General features: G+C 42.6%; 1 protein-coding gene across 3 annotated transcripts in view; it reads left to right on the forward strand.

Annotated features, from left to right (window-relative positions):
- Nucleotides 1–20,908, forward strand: part of PAK5 (p21 (RAC1) activated kinase 5) — a 295,772-nt gene that overhangs the window by 182,645 nt on the left and 92,219 nt on the right. For all 3 annotated transcript variants that reach the window (XM_082744403.1, XM_082744402.1, XM_082744404.1), the window contains one exon: nucleotides 8,802–9,014. In XM_082744403.1, coding sequence (XP_082600529.1) covers nucleotides 8,811–9,014 — 204 coding nt within the window. In that variant the 5' untranslated portion in view covers nucleotides 8,802–8,810. The remainder of the gene's footprint in view (nucleotides 1–8,801; nucleotides 9,015–20,908) is intronic.

The raw sequence follows: 20,908 nt of genomic DNA on the forward strand, positions 1-20,908 counted from the left end.
GGTAAACTCTGGGTGTATGTATGTGTGTGTGTGTGTGTGTGTGTGTGTGTGGCTGTTTCTGGAAGAGATTAGCATTTGAATTGGCAAACTGAATATAACAGATGACCCTCCCCAAGGTGGGTGGGCGCCATCCAATTCCTTGAGGACCCAAACAGAACAAAAAGCAAAAGGAAGAGGGTGAATTCCCTCTGCCCCCACCCCCCACCCCCTGCTTGAGCTGAGACATCCAATCTTCTGCCCTTGGGCCTTGGTGCTACTGGTTCTTATGTTTTCAGATTCAGACTGGGACTTCCATTGTATAAGCCCCTGGTTCTGAAACCTATGGACCCAGATAGAATGACACTAGAGCTTTCTCCAGCTTGTAGACAGCAGATCATGGGACATTTTGGCCAACTTAACCACATTAGCCAATTCCTATAGTATATCTCCTCTTCTGTACATCTATGTCAATCCTGTTGGTTCTGTTTCTTGGAAGAAGCTTGACCAATACAAGGCATATGCCATGAGCCGCAGGCAGTATGAGCTAAGAGACTTCCTAGAGAGGCAAGAAATGGGGGATACCAGTTTATGTCAGATGTGGCTTCTTTCTATGTCTCCATCTGCTCGTCATCTAAGTGTGCAGTTCAAAAATCAGAGGACAAACTTCTTTCCCAAGCTACACGCCACTTTCAATGAACATGGCCACCACAAAGTTAAGTAGGCTTTTCTGGCACTCAAAACCCTTAGGAAGTAATGTAGAACAATAGAAACAAGGGCAAAAGGGCCCAGGATTAGGAATCAACTGGGATTAAAATGCCTTAACAAACACTCCTTCTGTATGAACTGCCACTTCTCAGGCAAGACAGGAATCTGAGTATACTGGAGCCATTTGGAAAGCCAAGGTGTCATCTGTGATACTTGTCAAGAGCCAGCAACTTCTTCAGTCATTCATGGATAGCTGGTTAGGAGCACCTTGTGTACTAAGCTACCCATGTAGATCAATCTCTTTTTCTGAACATTAACCCAAAGGAGGGATTTTTAACATTTTACTTGAGTATATTTGGATACATGTTAATTTTGACAAGGGTGTGTTTTCTGTTGGTTCAAAGATATTGTAGGAAAGAAATATACCACATGTGGTTTACAAAAATCTCCAGAACTCTAATGATTGCCTGCCCCTCCCCCCATGATAACTCCCAAGTTCTGCTTACCAGAAGCCTCCATGACATTTCTTCAGTTTGGGCTTTTTTTTTTTTTTCTTTTTTAAGATTTTATTTTTAAGTAATCTTTATCCCCAACATGGGATTTGAACTCACAGCCCCGTGTGTGCTCTACAGACTGAGCCAGCCAGGTGCCCCTCAGTTTTTTTATACGGAGCCAAAGATATATGTATGTAGCTATAACAATTTTAGGTATCTCCATCCCTGTATTTTCTGCTGTGTAGATAGAATTTAGCTTTGTTACATAGTCTGCCTCTCTCCCTTTCCCAGTATAATTTTTTCAGCTATTTTTGGTTGTATATGTAAGTGGTCCTTACATTTTGTGATTTTTGTCTTTGCTAACTGATGAGCCAAGACGTACATTATGCTTATCTTTTGTTTCCATTCCAGTGTTGGGTTTTCCCAAAATTTCTTGTTGCCTTTCTCTTCTTTTTATAATGGCTTCTTTGTAAACAATCATTTATTTTTGCTTATTACATCTTATAATGTAATGTAAGGTGGCATGCACTTTTATTGTTTATCTCCAAATTCCCTGCCACTTTGTGATGTCACTCTGGGTTTGGGGAGAGTCTCCCAGCCTGTCTGTGCACCCCAGGCTAGTTCCAGACACACAGTTATTGGTTTTGCCTAAAATTTACTTTAAATGACAGTAAATTGCATATTGATAATGGAATAGGACCTTGCAATCAGACAGTCAGACATGGCCCTTAAGGGTCAAGTCTTGAAATTAGGTAGACTTGGATTTCTCTCCATTTCTGTCACTGCTAATATTGGTACCATGGGAAACCCCATGATTTAACCTCCCAAAGTTTCGATCCCTGCCCTTATAAAATAAATAATACCGCACAGAGTTGTGAGAATCTAAGAGAATGGCTGTTCTGCTTAGCTTAGACAATGTCTGATTCCAGGAAATACTCATTTCATGTTACCTACTATGACTACTGATTTTTCAAAGGGCTTCTTCCAATGCCTCCTTAGTTAGTAATTCTAACTATTCCAGAAGCTCAGCAAATCTGGAGTATGCATTTAGAGAGGACGGCTCCATCTCAGGAGGCCAGGGCCACGGGACAGGCCACGTAGTAGAAGTGAGGACCGGTCTGGTATTCAAGGCAGCAAGTGTAGAGCAGCATGGATGAGCCTGTTCTGAGCATGTGGACTGCTTGGGCTTGTATGCCATTTCAGCATCTTCCGACCTGGGTGAACTTGGGCACTACTTAACCCCACTGAGACTCCATTTCTTTATCTGTATGGTGAGAATAACAATAGCCCTTACAACATAACTTACCATGAAGAGGATACCTGAGTTTATACAGACAGGACAGCATCTGGCATAGTTAGTCCTATATTAAGTCTATTTTAGCATTTTCTGGTCCCCAGGGAGGTGATGTGTTACCACACCAGGGAGCCTGACACCAAGGATCCCAGGTGCCCTTCTCTTGCTCACTAGTCCCTTGAATCTCTGGTCATGTAAGGTACAAGATGCCACATAACGAGGGCTTTGAGCCCGGGCATGTGCTTCATGCAGCACTGAGCTGGGGCTGAGAGCTGTGAGGTTGCTGAAAGCAGCTCACGGGCTGAGATGACAGGGAAACTGCCAGAGTGTTGCGTTGGAGTCTGGGAGTTTGGATTTCCTTCAGTTTCTTCCACGACTCAGCTTCCAGGCAAGAACACATGCTGGCCAAAACCGTCCATCATAGAAGTGCAGTTTGCTCTGAATTTTGCAAGAAACTTTTGGAAATACGGATTCTGGGATTTGTTTAGTCTTCCTCTAAGAATGAAACTACACGGTAGCAGAGAAGTCCCACAAAGAATATATATATAACGCATCGTTTCCCCAAATGTACTTCACTAAGGAACTACCCTTCATCCTGCACAGTTTTCACCTTTCAGAGAGCTGGTGTGCTCAGGAACACACTTTGGTTAATGCATAGTCAAACTAGCAGATAAGCGTTCACATGTATGTTTAACAGTGAAACAAAGCAATTAGGAAATAGCAGATATAAAGTCTGGAAATGCCTAATTTAAAAACCCGTAGCAGGGGCGCCTGGGTGGCTCAGTTGGCTAAGATTCTGACACCCAATTTTGGCCCGGTTCATGATCTCAGGGTCGTGAGACTGAGCCCTGCATCTGGCCCACGCTCAGAGGCGAATCTACTTGAGATTCCCTCTCTTCTTCTGCCCCCATCCTCTCACATAAATAGATCTTTTTAAAAGATAAACACCATTAGCAGAATTTTCTGTGCTGAATGGTAGCAACCACAACATTCTGGAAGTAGGTCTGTTGGAACTCAGGAGCAGTATGAGGAGTTCTGTGCCCTTACTGTATGTGGAGGCTGAGCAGCAAGGGTCTTTATTCCTGTGTGAGGGGCTGTCCTGGCTCCCAGCAGCGCTTTGGCCCCTTCTCAGTGACAAAGTCCTGCTTGGTCAGGAAAAAGGGTCTTTCTGGAGAGACATAAGGGGATCCCCAGATTTCCAGAATCTCATAGTTCCCTTATTTGAGCTCACCATCCCCACCCAGGCATATCTCTAGGGGACCAAGTTTCCTAAGAAGGGCAGGGGTAGGATATGCGGTAAAGAAGGCTAGTGCAGGACAACATTGAATTGTGTAGTAGTTAAAAGCATGTGTTGGGAGGTTCTGAGCTTCCAGCTTTGTCATTTCTTCTCAGATTTTGTTTTCTCCATGGAGCTATGATGATAACACCTCCTGCACAGAGAAGAGTTAACATAGCAGGCTTGAGCATGTCCTAGAAAAGCCGATTTGCAAGATTGGCCCTTGGGTGGCATCTGGGAGCTCGGATTCCAGGAGGGTTCCCTCCTTTCCCTGATAAAAACTGATTTACTGTGACTGAACTGTTTATGCGAACAATACCGTTTATGCTGAACCCCTGCTTTTCTTCTGGAGGCTAAAATTTTGGCATGGCCCAGGCAAAGGGTACCTATGTGACTAATACTGAATAAAATCCTCAGGCACTGAGTCTATCAAAAAGCTTCCTTGGTAGATAGCATTTTTTCATGTATTGTCACAGTTCATGGCTAGAGGAATTAATCAGGTCCTGTGTGAGTCCACTGGAGAGGACGCCTGGAAGCTTACGCCTGGTTTCCCCAGACTTTGTCCATGTGCCTTTTCCCTTTGCCGATTATGCTTTGCCTACGTTCACTGTAATGAATCACAGCTGGAGTGGAACTGTGTGCTAAGTTGCTGGGAGTTCTCCCAGCAGATCGAACCTGACAGTGGTCTTGAAACATTCCCCTCCCGGTCCCACTGCCAATGTAGGGTTATTGTGAGGTTTTGGGGTTTTTTAAAAAAATATTTTATTTATTTATTTGATAGAGATCACATGTAGGCAGAGAGGCAGGCAGACAGAGAGAGGAGGAAGTAGGCTCCCTGCTGAGCAGAGAGCCCGATGCGGGGCTCGATCCCAGGACCCTGAGATCATGACCTGAGCCGAAGGCAGAGGCTTTAACCCCCTGAGTGACCCAGGCACCCCGGGTTATTGTGAGTTTTAAGTGCGAGTGGACGCAATGAACCTTGAGCACTATGCCAGGGACAGACTAAGCACGAACCTCTCAGAGAGAGGAGACCATCTATCAAGCAGATCTTAGGTTTTAGGAGGGCCTCCTTCCTTGTATCTCTCTGCTTCATGGTGTAAAAAGCCTCAGGATTCTTTCACCTGACTGTGAGATTCCTCATTGCTCTCAGAGTAATGGCCATTACTAATGAAATATCTCCATCCACCATGGAGAGTCTCTCTCTTTTTAGTCAAGTGTGAGCTTCACAGGAACGTTGCTTGAAAATGTAGAACTTTTTCATTTTCCTTTCTGGTTTCTTCCTCTGTAACTCTTCAACTCAATCTTACTAGATATGTCTCGCTGTATTTATAACCATTTATATTATAGTTGTATCTCAGGGTACAGTGTAGGAAAATTAATTCAGCCACAGATTTCTTCTCCACAACTGCCTTATTTTAGAACAAGAACAGTATTCGTTCATTGATATTTTCTTTTTTACATTCTCATTTGAGTGGCATGGCAACCACTGGGACATTCACAGTCAGGAGGAAATAGTAAAACATTTCTATTCTGGTTCTAAAAATATGTGACCTAGCATTTTCAGTGCTTGTTCATGTGTGAATTCATGTAACAAAACAAAACAAAACCAAAAAACCCCACTTCATCTCATGTGATTTTTCTATGATAATTGCTATCTTGTTTTTTTTTAAAAAAGGTCATAAAGTTTATTAAAACAGGTGGACTCAGCCAACATATGACCAAATTATATTTTCAAATTATTTTTGTTTTCACGAAATAACACTGAAAGATGGTATGTAGACTCACTTACTTACTTGGCATAATATCCTGGCCATATTACAGGCCCATATCCAACCAGAGAGTAGTATCACAATTAAGATTCCTCTGAGTTAATAGAATTGTATAGCAGCTAATGTAGTGACCCAGATTGAACATTATTACTTGTGACTTTGAAGCAGCTAAAGTAGAAGAAGAAAAATGATGGGCATCTGAAGATACAAGATAGGGGATGATAAGCAAGTCTTTGCTCTTAGCATTTCTGTGCCAAAATGTACTCCACTATGTAATGACTTAAAGCAACAGATAATTTAGTGTGTCCTGATTCTGTAGGCCAGCACTTTGGACCTAGCTCACCTGCATGGTTCTTCTGCTGGTTTTGACTGGACTCACCTCCTAAATAGCTGCTAGTCAGCTATGTGGCTCTGCTACCTGGACCGATTCCTGGTTGGGCTGATGGGTGGCTGGACCAAAGTGTGTCATCCTCAGCAGGATGGACTGGCCTTGTTCCCAAGCTGGCTGCTGGTTCCAAGAGCAGCAGGTGGGCAAGCCCCAATGTGTAAGATCATTTCATGCTTGTGTCATGGTTTCTTTTGTCCCGTTGGCCACAGAAAATTACATATCCAGGCCTAGATTCATGTGGGAGAGACCCACCCAGGGGTATGGACACTGGGAGGCATGAAACATTGGGAGGCCATTGCAGGGGTCGTCAACCACAGCTGGATTCCTTTTGTTCTTTACGTTTTTGGCTTGGGGTGTCCTCAGATGTTTAAAATCAGCTGACTTATATTTATTAGTCCACTTTTATAAAGCACTTAAAGAGTTTTTTTTAATTATGTTATGCTCTCCAAAAGAGACAACTTATCAAGGTGTTTTGAGCCTTTATCGTTCATTGATTTTTCTTAATCACTTGATGCATTTTCCAAATTAGTCCAAAGTAACAACCAGGATGGATGGGTAAATGGGTTTTGATAGAGTCTGGGGGAGTTAAAGCTGTGAGGAATCTAGTCAAGAGAATACATATCCATCCAGTGGTCTAAATGTGTCCTCCAAAACCCATATGTTGAACTCCTAATCTTCAAAGAGATAGCGTTAGGAAGTAGGGCCTTCGGGAGATGACCAGCTCATGAGGGTTGAATTTTGTGAATGGAATTAGTGCCTTTATTAGAAGAGGCCAGCAAGAGCTCCCTCTTCCCTTCCAACATGGTTCTAGGGGAAAGATAGCCATCTGGGAAGTAGGTTCTCACTAGACACCAAATCTGCCAGAGCCTTGATCTTGGATTCCAGTCTCCAGACCCATGAGAAAGAACCAACTATTGTTTAAAAACCTCCCAGTTTGGGGTATTTTGCTATTGAAGCTCAACAGACCTAGTAGATATCGGTAGAGGATGGAATGGGACAGTGAGAAAGCTTGAAGGCAGTAGGAAGACCCTGTTTGCCAAGCAGGATAACTGGTTACAAGAAGAAACACATTTGAATGGAAGATGAAGGCTAGGGAGAGAGAAAGGGTGGGGAAGAGGGGAAGAGCAGGGGAAGATGCTAACATCTATGGAGCTCTTACCCTAGGTGCTAGTCATGAATAAATGTACATTGCTTGTTATTTTAGTCCATCAGCAAATATTTGTTGAGTCCTTCTGTATGCCAGGCACTGGCACATCATAACGAATAAGCTAACAGTATCCCTTCTCTGGTGGATCTTCTACTCTAGTAGGGAAAACAGGCACCAGGCACACCATTATCCCTAATTAATTGACAGCAAGTGGATGTAGGCTGTGAAGAATAGGTACATGGAGCTGTGTGAGTGGATAAGCCACCTATTTAAGCCTAAGTGCTGAGATAAGGCTTCCCCAGCAAAGCTACAGTGAAACCAAACCATCTCCCTTTATACAAAGCCGGGTTTTCAGGATTCCCAAAATGATCATGATTGTCCTATTCACAATAAACTAAGAGATGGAAAAGCAGTTACACCCAAGATCATAGTAGGTAGGTGAACCAGCCTGGGATTCAAACCCAGGATATCTTAGATGTTTTCAGTACCATTAAGCACACAGTGACTATTTTACAGGTATCCTGAAGGTATCCTGGTCACAGAATATGTTTCAATTAGGTAAACCACATTGTTTCAAATAGACAAAATACACTGTGCAATGTTCTAAACATAATATCCATTGAAAAGTGGTCTTCCTCCCTGCCTTGTCCTTGACGCTCTCTTCTCTCCTCTGCAGGCACTGCCGCTCAGGTTTCTTGTATATTTGTTCAGAGATCTATTTAATATTTGCAGCACTTAACTTTGTGCCAAGTACCTTTCAGAGTGTTTTACAAACATTTGCTTGTTTCAGCCTCATCATAATTGTATATGGTGAATGTGATTTTTTTAAACATTTAACATATTACTTGTTTCAGGGGTACAGGTCTGTGAATCATCAGTCTTACATAATTCGCAGCACTCACCATAGCACATACCCTCCCCAATGTTCAGCACCCAGCCACCCCATCCCACCCCCCAGAAACCCTCAGTTTGTTCCATGAGATTAAGGGTCTCTTATGGTTTGTCTCCCTCCCAATCCCATCTCGTTTCATTTTTTCCCACCCTACTCCCCACAACCCCCCGCCCTGCCTCTGAAATCCCTCATATCAGAGATCATATAATTGTCTTTCTCTGATTGACTTATTGGTGATTGTGATTATTAACCCCATTTTTCATCTATACCCCTGTTTGTCCAAAAGTGTTCAGATATTAAGTGCATGCCAAACTTTGAGATGCTTCTCCCAGTGTACCTGTCAGCTTTTGCTTTGCTAATACCACATAACAAGGCTGGAATCTTAGTGGCATAATTATAAACATTGCTTTCTTACCCCGAGTCCCCTGTGACTCATCTGCACCTGGATCCAGACTGGAGGTTGGATTTGGGTCGGTTTCACACATCTCTCCTTCCAGGATCCAGGCTGAGGGAATATGCACAAGACAGGTCTTCTTGCCAGATGGCAGAAGCACAAGGAGGAAAGTGGAGACACACAGTGCCTTCAAAACCCTCTACCCTGGACTGCACAGCAGTCCCATGGCCAAATCCAAGATCAGTGGGACAGGGAACTATGTTCCACATGGCAAGGGCAAGGAGAAAACAGATTAGGAACGAAATACCTCCTCTATGCACCCTGAAAATCCAACTTTTGTCTTTTGCAGCTGAGACAGAGAGGAATCATTGAAAATCTAGAACTGCAATGGAATCATTTTTCCTGTCGTCTTAATGCCAGCGAGATCTAACCAGTGATCTCTTGTTCTGTTTGCATTTCCCAGGTTTGCATCATGTTCGGAAAGAAAAAGAAAAAGATTGAAATATCTGGTCCCTCCAACTTTGAACACAGGGTGCACACTGGGTTTGATCCGCAAGAACAGAAGTTCACGGGCCTCCCCCAGCAGTGGCACAGCCTCTTAGCGGACACGGCCAATAGGCCAAAGCCCATGGTGGACCCTTCCTGCATCACACCCATCCAGCTGGCTCCCATGAAGGTATGGTGGGGATTCTGTCTTTTAGTCGGCTCAAGAGGCATGTTCTCATTTGAAGCAGGGCACCATCTTTACAGGCAAGCTAGAAAAGTGCCTAAATCATGCACTTGTTTTTTAAATCTCCACTGATGATCCGTACTTATTCTCCAATGAGTATAATGTTCCCCACTTATTGTCAATTGCAGCACATGAAAAGGAACCTCAGCTTTCAGATGTGAGATTTTTTTAAAAATCAAACACATAAAACACATAAAATGCAATCACAAAATAGAGAAGCCCTATTTCTACTTTAAAATGGTGTTTGCTAGTCTTCATACCGAAGAATATTATTGACCCCCACTGGTAAGTGTTGGCGGTAACTTCTGATTAAATAGAAATTAAATAAATTAAATAAAAACCTTTAGGTGTTTTGCATTTGCCCTCAGAATGATTAAACTTGTATATAAAACTTAATACTAACAGATTTTCAATAATAATGATTCTTATGTATGTATATACATGCACATATACCTACATACCTAAAATAGTGTGCATGTTTTATATGTAATCATGTTTAAATACATATATATTCATATTTGTCTTCATGGTCTAGCTATTTCAAATAAAAATGAGTCACTTGAGTCTTAGGATATAATTTACCTTAAAGAAAGGGCTAGTAGATTTTTGGCAAGGGATGTTCATGAGAGTAACTGCATTAAAGAAGAAATTAGTTCCAATAAATTTATTAGTATTAGTTATTATGTTATGTTAGTCACCATACAGTATGTCATTAGTTTTTGATTTAGTGTTCCATGATTCATTGTTTACATATAACACCCATCACTGGGAATTTCAGGTGTGTCAAGTGACTATAGAGAAAATCCAGTCATTGCTGTTTCTTTTTTTTTTTTTTTAAGATTTTATTTATTTATTTGACAGAGATCACAAGTAGGCAGAGAGGCAGGCAGGGGCGGGGGGGGGGGGGGAAGGCTCCCTGCTAAGCAGAGAGCTTAACACGGGGCTTGATCCCAACACCCTGGGATTATGACCTGAGCCGAAGACAGAGGCTTTAACCCACTGAGCCACCCAGGCGCCCCTCATTGCTGTTTCTTTATGTGTCTCAGAATGGTATGAATTCTGTAGACCACCAAGCAATTGCCCAAAAGCTATCTATGGGGGTTAAATGTCATTGAAGTTTACTGTCCTGTTACTTAAGAGATTAGATTCTATTCTATGTCTCTTCCTCATGACATTAGCAGACATCTGAGGTATGAATACCTTCTTCTGAGTAAACTTGGATATTGAATACATTGTGTTTAAGTGTTTAGACAAAACAGGAATGGTTGTGTTTTTAGAGGATGCAAAAAAAGAAGCCTACCTGGTGAGTTACTGGAAATTCTTAGATCACCAAGGCTGAATAAATTAGCACTGTGATTCCATCATTCAAGCATAGTTTTTGTCATTTCCTTTTGGTACTGTTTTGTTTTGTTTTCTATTCTGTTATTGAAATGGGTGGGTCTGTTCAACCCAAAGATAAATACAGAGTCTTCTAATTGTGCATTTTGTCAGTTTGATTTTCTGATAAGATTTTGAAATTTTTCAGGCAGCTAAAATGCAAAATACTCAAAAGATGGATATTTGAGAAGATACATCTTTAGGGACAAAAAGGGTAATGATACTTAATAGAAACTGACCAATTAACCAACTCTACTGGTTGATATTAGGCAGTATCCTTTTATTGAATAGGATTTTCTCCCTAAGGGAAGCCTAATGCTTCAGAATGACTAAATAATTGGTGGGGGAGGCATATCTGATACAAAACTGGGACTAGAAAGAATTTGTTTTTTATTTATTTTTATTTTTTCTCATATCCCAAGTTTTTCTAAAACTCAGACATTGGAATATGCGTTGTGTGCAGAAAATTCTCTGCCACTGATCGTCACAGAGAAGGTAAAATGCCCAAGTGATACAGTTATTGAGTGTGGTTATCAGATGATGAGGAACATTCTAGAAGGAGGCAGTCTTAGTATAACATCCTAGCTAAAGGCCCAGGATGTATGCTGTCTTACTAGAGAGCATCGTTTATTCACTGTGGTTTTTTCACTCGTCTGAGCCCTAGCAGGCCCTGGCTGTTGGTAGAGGAGGACACGCCTATATCAGTGATAATCCACCGTTCTTGGTGGATGGTGGACTTAACAAGACTTCTAGTTCATTTCTTCCATCTCTCAGGTGGGCTGGCCCATATCCTCTCTGACAGCCCCATGGAGAGTCGGAGCAAGGTTTCCTACCTGCCAAGCTCCTGAGCCTCAGGATTCTCTTACTCATAGTAGGGGCCTTCTTGCTCTGATGCCCTATGAGTGAGCCTCCAGTCTGTATGAAATGAAAATATTTTTTAGAGACACTTATATGCAAACCACAAGATGACTGGAAAATACATCTCCAGCGTAGACCCAGGCCTGAATTTTGCACATGGGACTTCAGGCACAATTTTGCCTGTGAGAAAGAAAGTAAATACAGATGGGGAGTGACAAAAACAGTACTCAGCTAGGCTGAATTTTCCCCAGAAGAAGTAAGGTTAAGCAAATGCTTTCAACTGAAGGATGCCCCATAAATCCGTACTTGATACTCTCCTCCTGATCCTGAGTGCAGTTAATGCTATTGGGCAGTACTGGTGGTCCGAGGGAATCCTGCAGACTCCACCAGCCCCTCTAGAATAAAGAAAATAAAAGGCTCAGGGGGCCAAAGTATGGCATGTGGTTCGGATGATCCCGCTCTTTGGAAATGTCTTCTCTGAAGAAATCGTCCCTATTTTAAACATATTATAATAAATCATGCAGAATCTGTTTCAGAAGTCTGAACAACCCTTGAAACAAGTTATGAAGGAATTGACAGAAAGGAGTGAGAAGAGCTGGGCAGATTTAAAGCTTTTTTGACAAAGTTCTTCAAGTAAAAGCAGCAGTTCTAATTTGCTCAGGTTGTCCTGTAACGGGGTCAAAGAACAATGAGAGATCGCGACGTGAAAACAGTAAATGGAAGAAATGCATAGTGCCTTGCACTGTGGCAAATTGCCGGTTCCTGGGTAGCCATCAGTAAGCTTTGGGCAGGCTGGTTCTGAAGGGAAATTCACCATCACAATGAACTCTTCTCTGATTAGAGTTTCAGCTGTTCCAATTCATAACCTTCTTTAAATTGCTTGTCTCCCTTGCCAGGACACCCTTCTTCCATTATAGATCGATTTCAGTCAGTGTTTCTCAAACTATAGTCCATCCGAGTCCCCTGGAGGGCTTGATAAAACACAGATTGCTGGGCTCATCCCCAGAGTTTCTGATTCAGCAGGACTCGGTTGGGGTCAGAAATTTGCATTTCTAATAAGTTTTCAGGTGATGCTGATGCTGCTGGTCTGGAAACCACACTTTAAGATCTTTGATTTAGGTAATTATAAAGGAATTTATCTGCATAAGGTATAATCAATACAAGTTTATGCTGGTCAGGATTTCTAAATGCTCAGAAATGTAACCAAAAGCACAGGTTAGCTCAGACTTGCATCAGAAGTTAAAATGCGTGTACTCAGCCAAAGGCATGTAGGCAAACAGAGAAAATCTGAGCCCTCAGAGGTGGTGGAGGGGTTTGGGGGAGATCCCTTTAAAACATTTTGTAAGTACCTTTGGGAAACTCCTTTTTCTGTCCAACATCATTTTGTCCACGGAACATCATAAGCAATATTACCAAAATTACTTCCGAATGAGATGCATTTATATAAATGGCAGGTTGAGCGGTCACATTGTTCTTGTCCCTTGCTTCTTAAACTTGGACTTTAATCAAAATCTCTTAAGGAGTTTGTTACGACCCAGATTCCCCAGCTCCAACCTAGAGATTCAGATTCAGTAGATCTGGGGGGGGGCTTGGTGATTTGCATGTTGAACAAGCCCTCATTTGCTGCTCATGCTGCTGATGGTTGAGGGGAGGGGCACATTTTAAGAACCACTGTTTTAGCTGGACTGAAGTTCGAATTTAATGGTCACTCTCTGAAACAGCCGAGAAATCATTTAAAAGATGGTAAAAGTAAATATAAAGGATGATATTAAAAAGCCTTTGTAGCATCTACCTAAGGTGAACAGATAGCTTGTTTTAATATTTGTTTCATATTTGGTTTTCAGGTTCAAGTATAGAGCTATAGAAATAACAATATTATTTGTTATACTGAAATCTTATTAAACGATGTCATCCTATATCTAATATTCTCCAACTTGCTGTTTTGCTTAACATTGTTTTGAGATAAATCATATGTATGTGTAGAAAATGAGTTTATTTAGGAATTAGAGGGTTTGGAGGGTTTTTTTGTTTTGTTTTGTTTGTTTGTTTTTACAGTTTATCCGTTTCTCTATTAAGGGATATTGACAAGTATTTGCTATTTGTGAGTAATATTGTCATGAACATCCATGTCTCCTTAGGCACATGGTGAGAAGTTATTTTGTAGCAGTTCTCAAAGTATGGTCTGAACTCTTTGAGGGAGTTTGCATGATCAAACTCATTTTAATGTACCATGGGGTCATTTGCATTTGCATTTTCCACTCTCACTCTCTCCTAAGTGTACAGTGGAGCTTCCTAGGAGCTACATGACATGTCTTGACGTCATTGGTCTGATACCCAATGGAGCAGTGCTTTGTATTCTTATGTTCTAGATATTTCTCAGTTTTGATTTCAAATACAGTAAATGTTGATAGATAAAACATAAACCAAAGTATTTCGGAGTCTGTCCTCCATAATTATAAGAAGTTCTGGAGACCAAAAATTTGAGAACCATTGTGTTTAGGCTGACGTCAAATTTTAAAGATTTTTTTTTTAAGATTTTATTTATTTGACAGAGACAGAGAGAAATCACAAGTATACAGAAAGGCAGGCAGAGAGAGGAGAAAGGAGGCTCCCCGCTGAGCAGAGAGCCTGATGTGGGGCTTGATCCCAGGACCCTGAGATCATGAACTGAGCCAAAGGCAGAGGCTTAACCCACTGAGCCACCCAGGCGCCCCAGGCTGATGTCAAATTTTATCATATGTGGCTTCTACAATTTGCTCCTCACCCTCTACTGATGGTTTTGGGTGGTTTTTCTTTTTTAATAGAGATGTCTGTCTTCTCTAGTTGGCTGGTAATCTTCAAGTCTCTCCAACTATCTGAGATCCTTGGATGTAATATTCCTTCCTTTTCAGTGTCACAGAATATAATTTGCCTCAACCAAGAGTTTCGGCATCATTGAAAATCTCTACATCGTTGCTCACCATCCCTTCTCTAATTTATCTTTCAAATTCTTACTGACAGTCTTCTCTTTATCTTTTCAAGGTTGAAGATGCGCAAAGAATACCAAAGCAAAACTGGCTCCGCCTGGGTTTGCTTCGTCTTTGTCATCTTTGGTGTTTTATTGTCCTTTAAAGTGAGGTTCTCCTTCCTCCTTTACCCTTGGCCATCACATCAAAAAGCATCCTACTCTCAGAAACAGGGAAAATCAAGAGCAGGAAAGGCTCAGGTCTGGCCACACCATCCGTCCTTCTTGAGGGCTTGTGCCGCTGTTTCGTATTCTCCACCAGCAGAGCCTAAGTAGAAAGCTCATCACAGAACACTCCCATCATAATTACTCTCTAATTCTCCACCCTCTGTCTCTTTTCCTGATTCACAATTTCACATTCAGGATTTATGTCTTCAGAGCCACATCATCCTTAATTTAGTTCTGTTTCCATGGGACTCACCACTTGCTTGGGAAGTTTTGCCATCCACTTTTTTGAACTACAAGGCAACTCTCCAACATTTCTGGCATTGATTTGCTTTTGACCCAAGGGAACAGGGTCTCCCAAGGATCCTTCTCATTTCCATGTCACCGAAGGGCTCTTCCTCACTGCTCAGACTTAAATGTGGAGGGATCACTTCTTCTAGTGCCACCTTCATCTTCCGAGAGCTGTCACCAGGGGGTTCAAACTGGGCATCAGATGGTTGTCGTGCTCATAGCCAAATGACACTCACGGCAACTTCATGACTTTGGGGCCCCTGTGTTTCATGTCTTATAATCTGAAAGCCTCCTACACTGCTAGCTGCACTGAGTGATTCCTACTCTCTTATTTTCATCCCAGTGTTTTCGACCGGCTACCCTCTTACAGCTGATAGAGCCCCCCCATGATTTTCTTCTTAAATCTGCGTGGCTGTACGTCTTCCTCCTTTCAGGTCTGTTCCCACTAAAATATCCTACTCAACATAGAAGCACCTTCCTTACAAGCTGAAATCCAGTGCCCAGATGCTCACCCTGCTAGGCGCTTAGGATTGGAAATTCAGGGAGTCCGCACTGGAGCAGAGGCCCAAGATCTGCCAGTTCTGTGTGTCTTTAGATAAGTAGCCTACCGACTTCTTTGAACAGATGTCTCCTTATCCATAAAGTGAGGATCAGCTTATGTGGCCAGGATCCGAACTCTCTAGGAGCTTTAGTGTGTGGAAGAGAATGCGTTCTGCAGTTTGTTCTTCGGTTTAATAATGGAATAAAATTACAGATCTGGTGAGCAGTTCTTTAGAAAAATATCCCTTACGATTGAATTAATTCTGTTGATCAAATTATATATTTAGATATTAATTCATCAGAGTCTTCCAAGCATTTCAAGAAAATCAAGATTTCTTGCCTGCTTCAACCATAAACATTTTTAGAAAAAGAGTAAGTGCCTATAAACCAACAAAAACAGTAAATAAAATAAGATAAAAACAGAGAGAGTGACAAACCATAAGAGACTCTTAACTGTAGGGGAAAAACTGAGGGTTGCTGGAAGGGAGGTGGGTAGGGGGATGGGGTAAATAGGTGAAGGGCATTAAAAGGGCACTTGTTTTCTTGAGCACTGAGTGTTATATGAAAGGGATGAATCACTAAATCCTACTCCTGCAACTAATACTATACTGTATGTTAACTAACTTGAATTTAAATAGAATCTCAAAAGAGAAAAAAAGCATAAATTATCATAAGGCCATGAAATGTATTATTACACCAATACCTAGCCTCCTATAAAAATATTGATAATGTCATTGTTAAGCATGTACAAAAGGTTGCCGATCCTTGTTTATTAACTCAGAGCCAGTTCTGAGATCTGTATCTTTAAAACCCACAGGATGCAGAAAATTTTACATTAATTTCACTCATTCATTTATTGAGTGCTCACTCTGTCCCAGGGGTAGTTCTGGGCGAGGAACTTCCTATTTGAATAAGAAGTGCCAGGTGCCTATTCTGGGGAGCCTGACTCCTCATAGGAAACAGATAATGATCATGTAAATAAGTAAACAACACAGCTTTGGTAGCATTAAATGAGATGAAGAATATTAAACATAAAATATTAAAAAACTGAGGGCGTGGGGATGTTATTTGGAGTCCTTGAGTAGAGTCCTACTGGGAAGGTGATAAGGGAACCAGGAGAAGCCCAGGAGGATAGAAATTCACAGATGGAAGGAAAAACCAGTGCAAAGGCCCTGTGGTGGGAACAAATATGAAGACTTTTTAAAGGACAAACAGATCCTCATGAGGCTGGAGCACAGTGGTTGGGGAAGAGGAGTGGGAGATAATGGTCAGGTAGATAAGAGGGTCTGGATGGTGTTGGGGCTTTTAGAAGTCACAGTCAGGAGTTTGCCATTGGTTAAACCCCAGTGCATGAGGGATTGCAGTCTCAGATCAAGAAATTGTTCTATTATGAAATGAATTAATTCATTTAAAAGTCAGATCCAGGTCGCCTGGGTGGCTCAGTCGGTTAAGTGTCTGCCTTCAGCTCGGGTCATGATCCTGAAGTCCTGAGATTGAGCCTCTCAGGTGGGAGCCTTCTTCTGCCTTCTGCCTACTGCTCCCCCTGCTTGTGTGCTCTCTCTCTCTCTCTCTCTCTCTGTTATGGATAAATAAACTCTTTAAAAAGAATAAAAGCACAATCCAATTTAAAGTGTCCCAACTATATTGATTTGATATGCCATCCCTCAGCGTCTGGAGACATTATTAATTAAATGGGTATAAGAGTTGAGATTCAAGGAATCCTTCTGATTATATGATTTTGATAAATCTTCTTACAAAACAAATAGTGTGTTTTAAAGACTTACTTTTTTTGGAAAGGAAAATGTAAACATGAAATCTGTGGGGCACATCACCTGGATTTTAAAGCCTCTCATCTAAACCAACCAACCACAAAAACCTACAGCAGGGTCTGTTGACTGAAACCAAGACATTACCTAGGAGAATGGGTTGTTAATCCTTTGCTGAGGTTACCACTAGTATTTCCATCCACACTTGCAAAGCCGCTGGGGATAACAATTCTTTCAGTGCCCCTTATGTCCTGGAATCTCTTCTTCCATTTTCAGTATGCCTTCTCAACTTCCCACAGCCAGAGAGAATGTGGAAGAAACCCATCACAGTGGCCTTAAATTCTCCCACTTGCCTAAAGTCAGGAGATTTGGACATGATGTACCCCTTTTTCCAAAGCAGTAGACAAAGCCAAGACCAAAGCCAGATGTATTGTATACGTTCATTTCTATGATCCAGTCGTATCTGAAAGCTTCTGAGAACAGTTTTGCCTTGTATCAGTGAGATTAGGATTTGATGTGCCCCATGCCCGCCCCCCACCATGTGCACATGCATGCCCACAGACCCCTCTGAAAGTTAAAAATATAAAATCATCATCAACCACTTGTAAGTACCATCTTTCTTTTTTTTTACTGCAGGGTTTTACTTAAGCTACCTCTACCTTAACATTTCCTTTCCAAGATGGAGCAGCTTTAAACTCAGATGTTGTTCTTCCAGAAGCAGCTGATGGTTTCAGGGGAGAGGGTTCTATCGCAGGAAAGTGATCACTGTGGAACCTCACCCCTTCTTCCCTTTCCAGGAGGGAGGATGTAAGCATTACTCCTCTTCTGGGCCTCCAGGTTGTTCATCTTTCTTTTTTTTCTTTTTTTGTTTTAAAGATTTTATTTATTTATTTGACAGACAGAGATCACAAGTAGGCAGAGAGGCAGGCAGAGAGAGAGAAGGAAGCAGGCTCCATGCCAAGCAGAGAGCCCGATGCAGGGCTCGATCCCAGGACCCTGAGATCACGACCTGAGCTGAAGGCAGAGGCTTAAGCCCCTGAGCCACCCAGGCACCCACCTCCAGGTTGTTCATCTTAACACCCAGGCAGCTCTGTAACCACACCGAAAGTAGCCCACACCTGCGACTCACTGAAACAAGCCCCCAATAATTGGATGTTCCTAGTCCATGATCCTGGAACTTAGGAGGTGGATTCTAGGCTTCCAGTTAAGATTGGACCACCAAGACGGGGGTGCCTGGGTGGGACAGTGGGTTAAAGCCTCTCCCTTCAGCTCAGATCATGATCCCAGGGTCCTGGGATCGAGTCCCGCATCGGGCTCTCAGCTCAGCAGGGAGCCTGCTTCCTCCTCTCTTTCTCTGCCTGCCTCTCTGCCTACTTGTGATCTCTGTCTGTCAAATAAATAAATAAAATCTTAAAAAAAAAAAAAAGGATTGGACCACCAAGACCTCATACAAGAATGGTCACAGTCACTCCCTCTCAAGAGCTGAGTATTGGCAGTCACCCTCAAGACCAAGGTAGACATAAATAGAATGTACCATGTATCAATTGTCAGTAGTGGGTTGTACTGGAAAGTAATCTAGGACTAATTGACAGTTAGGTCTATGGTTTCTGCCTTTGCCAGCATCCCTGCTGTGACTGTGGTCTCCTCTGACTCTGGAGAGGAGGTCGGGCAGTTCCCACATAGGGACAGGGTGCGTGCAGGGGCTCTGCGTCCACCTCATTGTGATTGTTTGATCCCAGGACTGATGCCACAGCAGATGCTGGTGGGAGGCAAGGCAGGCATCAAACTTCTAATAATCTGTGGATTTTATAGGAATAACCTAGGAAACAGGCCTGACCTGTTACCAAACACTGGAGATGTTTATACAGAGTACATCTTTAATATTATCTTGTGGTGTTCTCATAACAACCATTGAATAGTTTGAATTCAGTTGTGTCGATGAAGTAAACAGTTGTATAGATGAAGAAACTCATGCTCTACTCTAAGTGGGTCCCAATCCCTGTCCTTGTTAACAAGCAGATTTGGGGTGGTTGTTGGGTGAAGCTTCCCAGCTTGGGAGTCTGGATTGAAAAAGGTTTAGGGAGAAAGAGAAAGAGAGGGCCAAGACTGTAGGCATGGGATGGGTGGGCCATTACTTCTCCTGGATGAAAGGAACTGGGGAGAGTCTGGATTCAGGGGCAGAGTTGACAGAGCTAGAGATCATGGGAAGACAGGAAGGGCTGGGGGTGACATCAGGGAGACCTGAGGGATGGGGGTTCTCCAAACCCTTCAGGCCCCTTCTGAAGTGTTAGAGAGTCCCACACACATGCAGTGTGAGAGGTGAGCATTTTCTTCTCCTTCACTTGGGAAGTTAATGTGGAGATGCTGCTCTGGAATTTAGGCCAAAGTTGTAGACTCCCAAAGAGGTGGGGGGAAATTACCTCTTCCATGGAGAACACCATGGTTGATCATTTGTTGAAATCCACCCAATTTCTAAGTTGAATGCAGATCTAATGTCAGAGAGGCAATTGCATTTGGCTGCCCCACACTCCCATCCTTTTCTCTCCTCCTTCTCTGCCCTTCTTTCCCAATGGACTAAAGATGACTTTGTATACCCCTCACCTCCAAAGTATTTGCTTTTCATAAGAGGACCATGGGAAAAAGACAATCATTCCAAGGAGAAGACCTTATATTGTTGTATCAGATGAGTAGAGTAGTGAGCCAGAGAAATTTTCTACTTTGCTTCAAGTCACGCATGAAAGATCGACTGGCCTAGAGAAGGTGGACACAAAACACAACAAAACATGCATAATCAGAGATGTCCGTGGCCAAGCACAACCTGTGCTGCAGGAGTGCTTCACATGGACCATCTGTGGCAGACTGAGTTATTAGACTCAGTTCTTCATTCCTCTTGCCACAGCCTCATGGAGGACTAAGGACTTCCCCATGCCTTGATTTTGGATTTGCCCATGTGACTTACTTTGGCCAATCCAGAAACATGAACAAAGGCTCAAAAGGTATAGCTGAGCTTTACCTTTGGGCTTGTGCCATCACTGTAAGAAGACCATGCCTTGGGTACCTGGGGGAATCTGGAAGACTGAGCAACACACAAAGCAAAATTACCCTTGCCCACTTGCATCTCTACAGCTTGAAGCAGCTGCTCCAGCCCCAGGCATACTGTGTGAGCCCAAGCGTGGAGCAGTTTGTTACACAGCATTATTGGATGACTGACTGATAACATTGTCTCCCTTAGCATTCATCTCAAATTTTCAAGTGGGCACTATCTCTTAGGGAAGGAAAGCAAGGCTCATCAAGGCTAAAGACCTTGCTGAAGGTCCCATGAGCTAGCAACTGAAAGGAGTCCCAGCTTCAAACTCCAAACCTGTCTGACTCAAAACTCAGGCTGTGACCACACCACATCACCCTGTTTCCTGATGATAAGGGTACATCTGGGCATGGTCTTGCATGTATAAATGATGCTAAGTCAAAAAATTACTTCTTTCTTACCCAGTCCTGCCTTTTCATCGAACAGATGAGGTCACTGAGACCCATGTAGGTAGAGTGATTTTTCCCAAGGTCATAGGGCAGGTTAGTGCTAGAAATAGATATTGTCTCTGAGTAAAAGGGGTGCTTCTGGAGTGCCTGGGGGGCTCAGATGGTTAAGCATCTGCCTTCAGCTCAGGTCATTATCCCAGGGTCCTGGGATCAAGACTCACATCAGGGTCTCTCCTCAGCGGGGAGCCTGCTTCTTCCTCTCCCTCTGCTGCTCCTCTTGATTGTGCTCTCTCACTCTCTCTGTCAAATAAATAAAATCTTTAAGCCAAAGGGGGGTGCTTCCGATTCAAGCATTTAGAAAGCTC

The sequence above is a fragment of the Mustela nivalis genome, assembly GCF_964662115.1.
Source record: "Mustela nivalis genome assembly, chromosome: 8".
Classification (NCBI taxonomy): Eukaryota; Metazoa; Chordata; class Mammalia; order Carnivora; family Mustelidae; genus Mustela; species Mustela nivalis.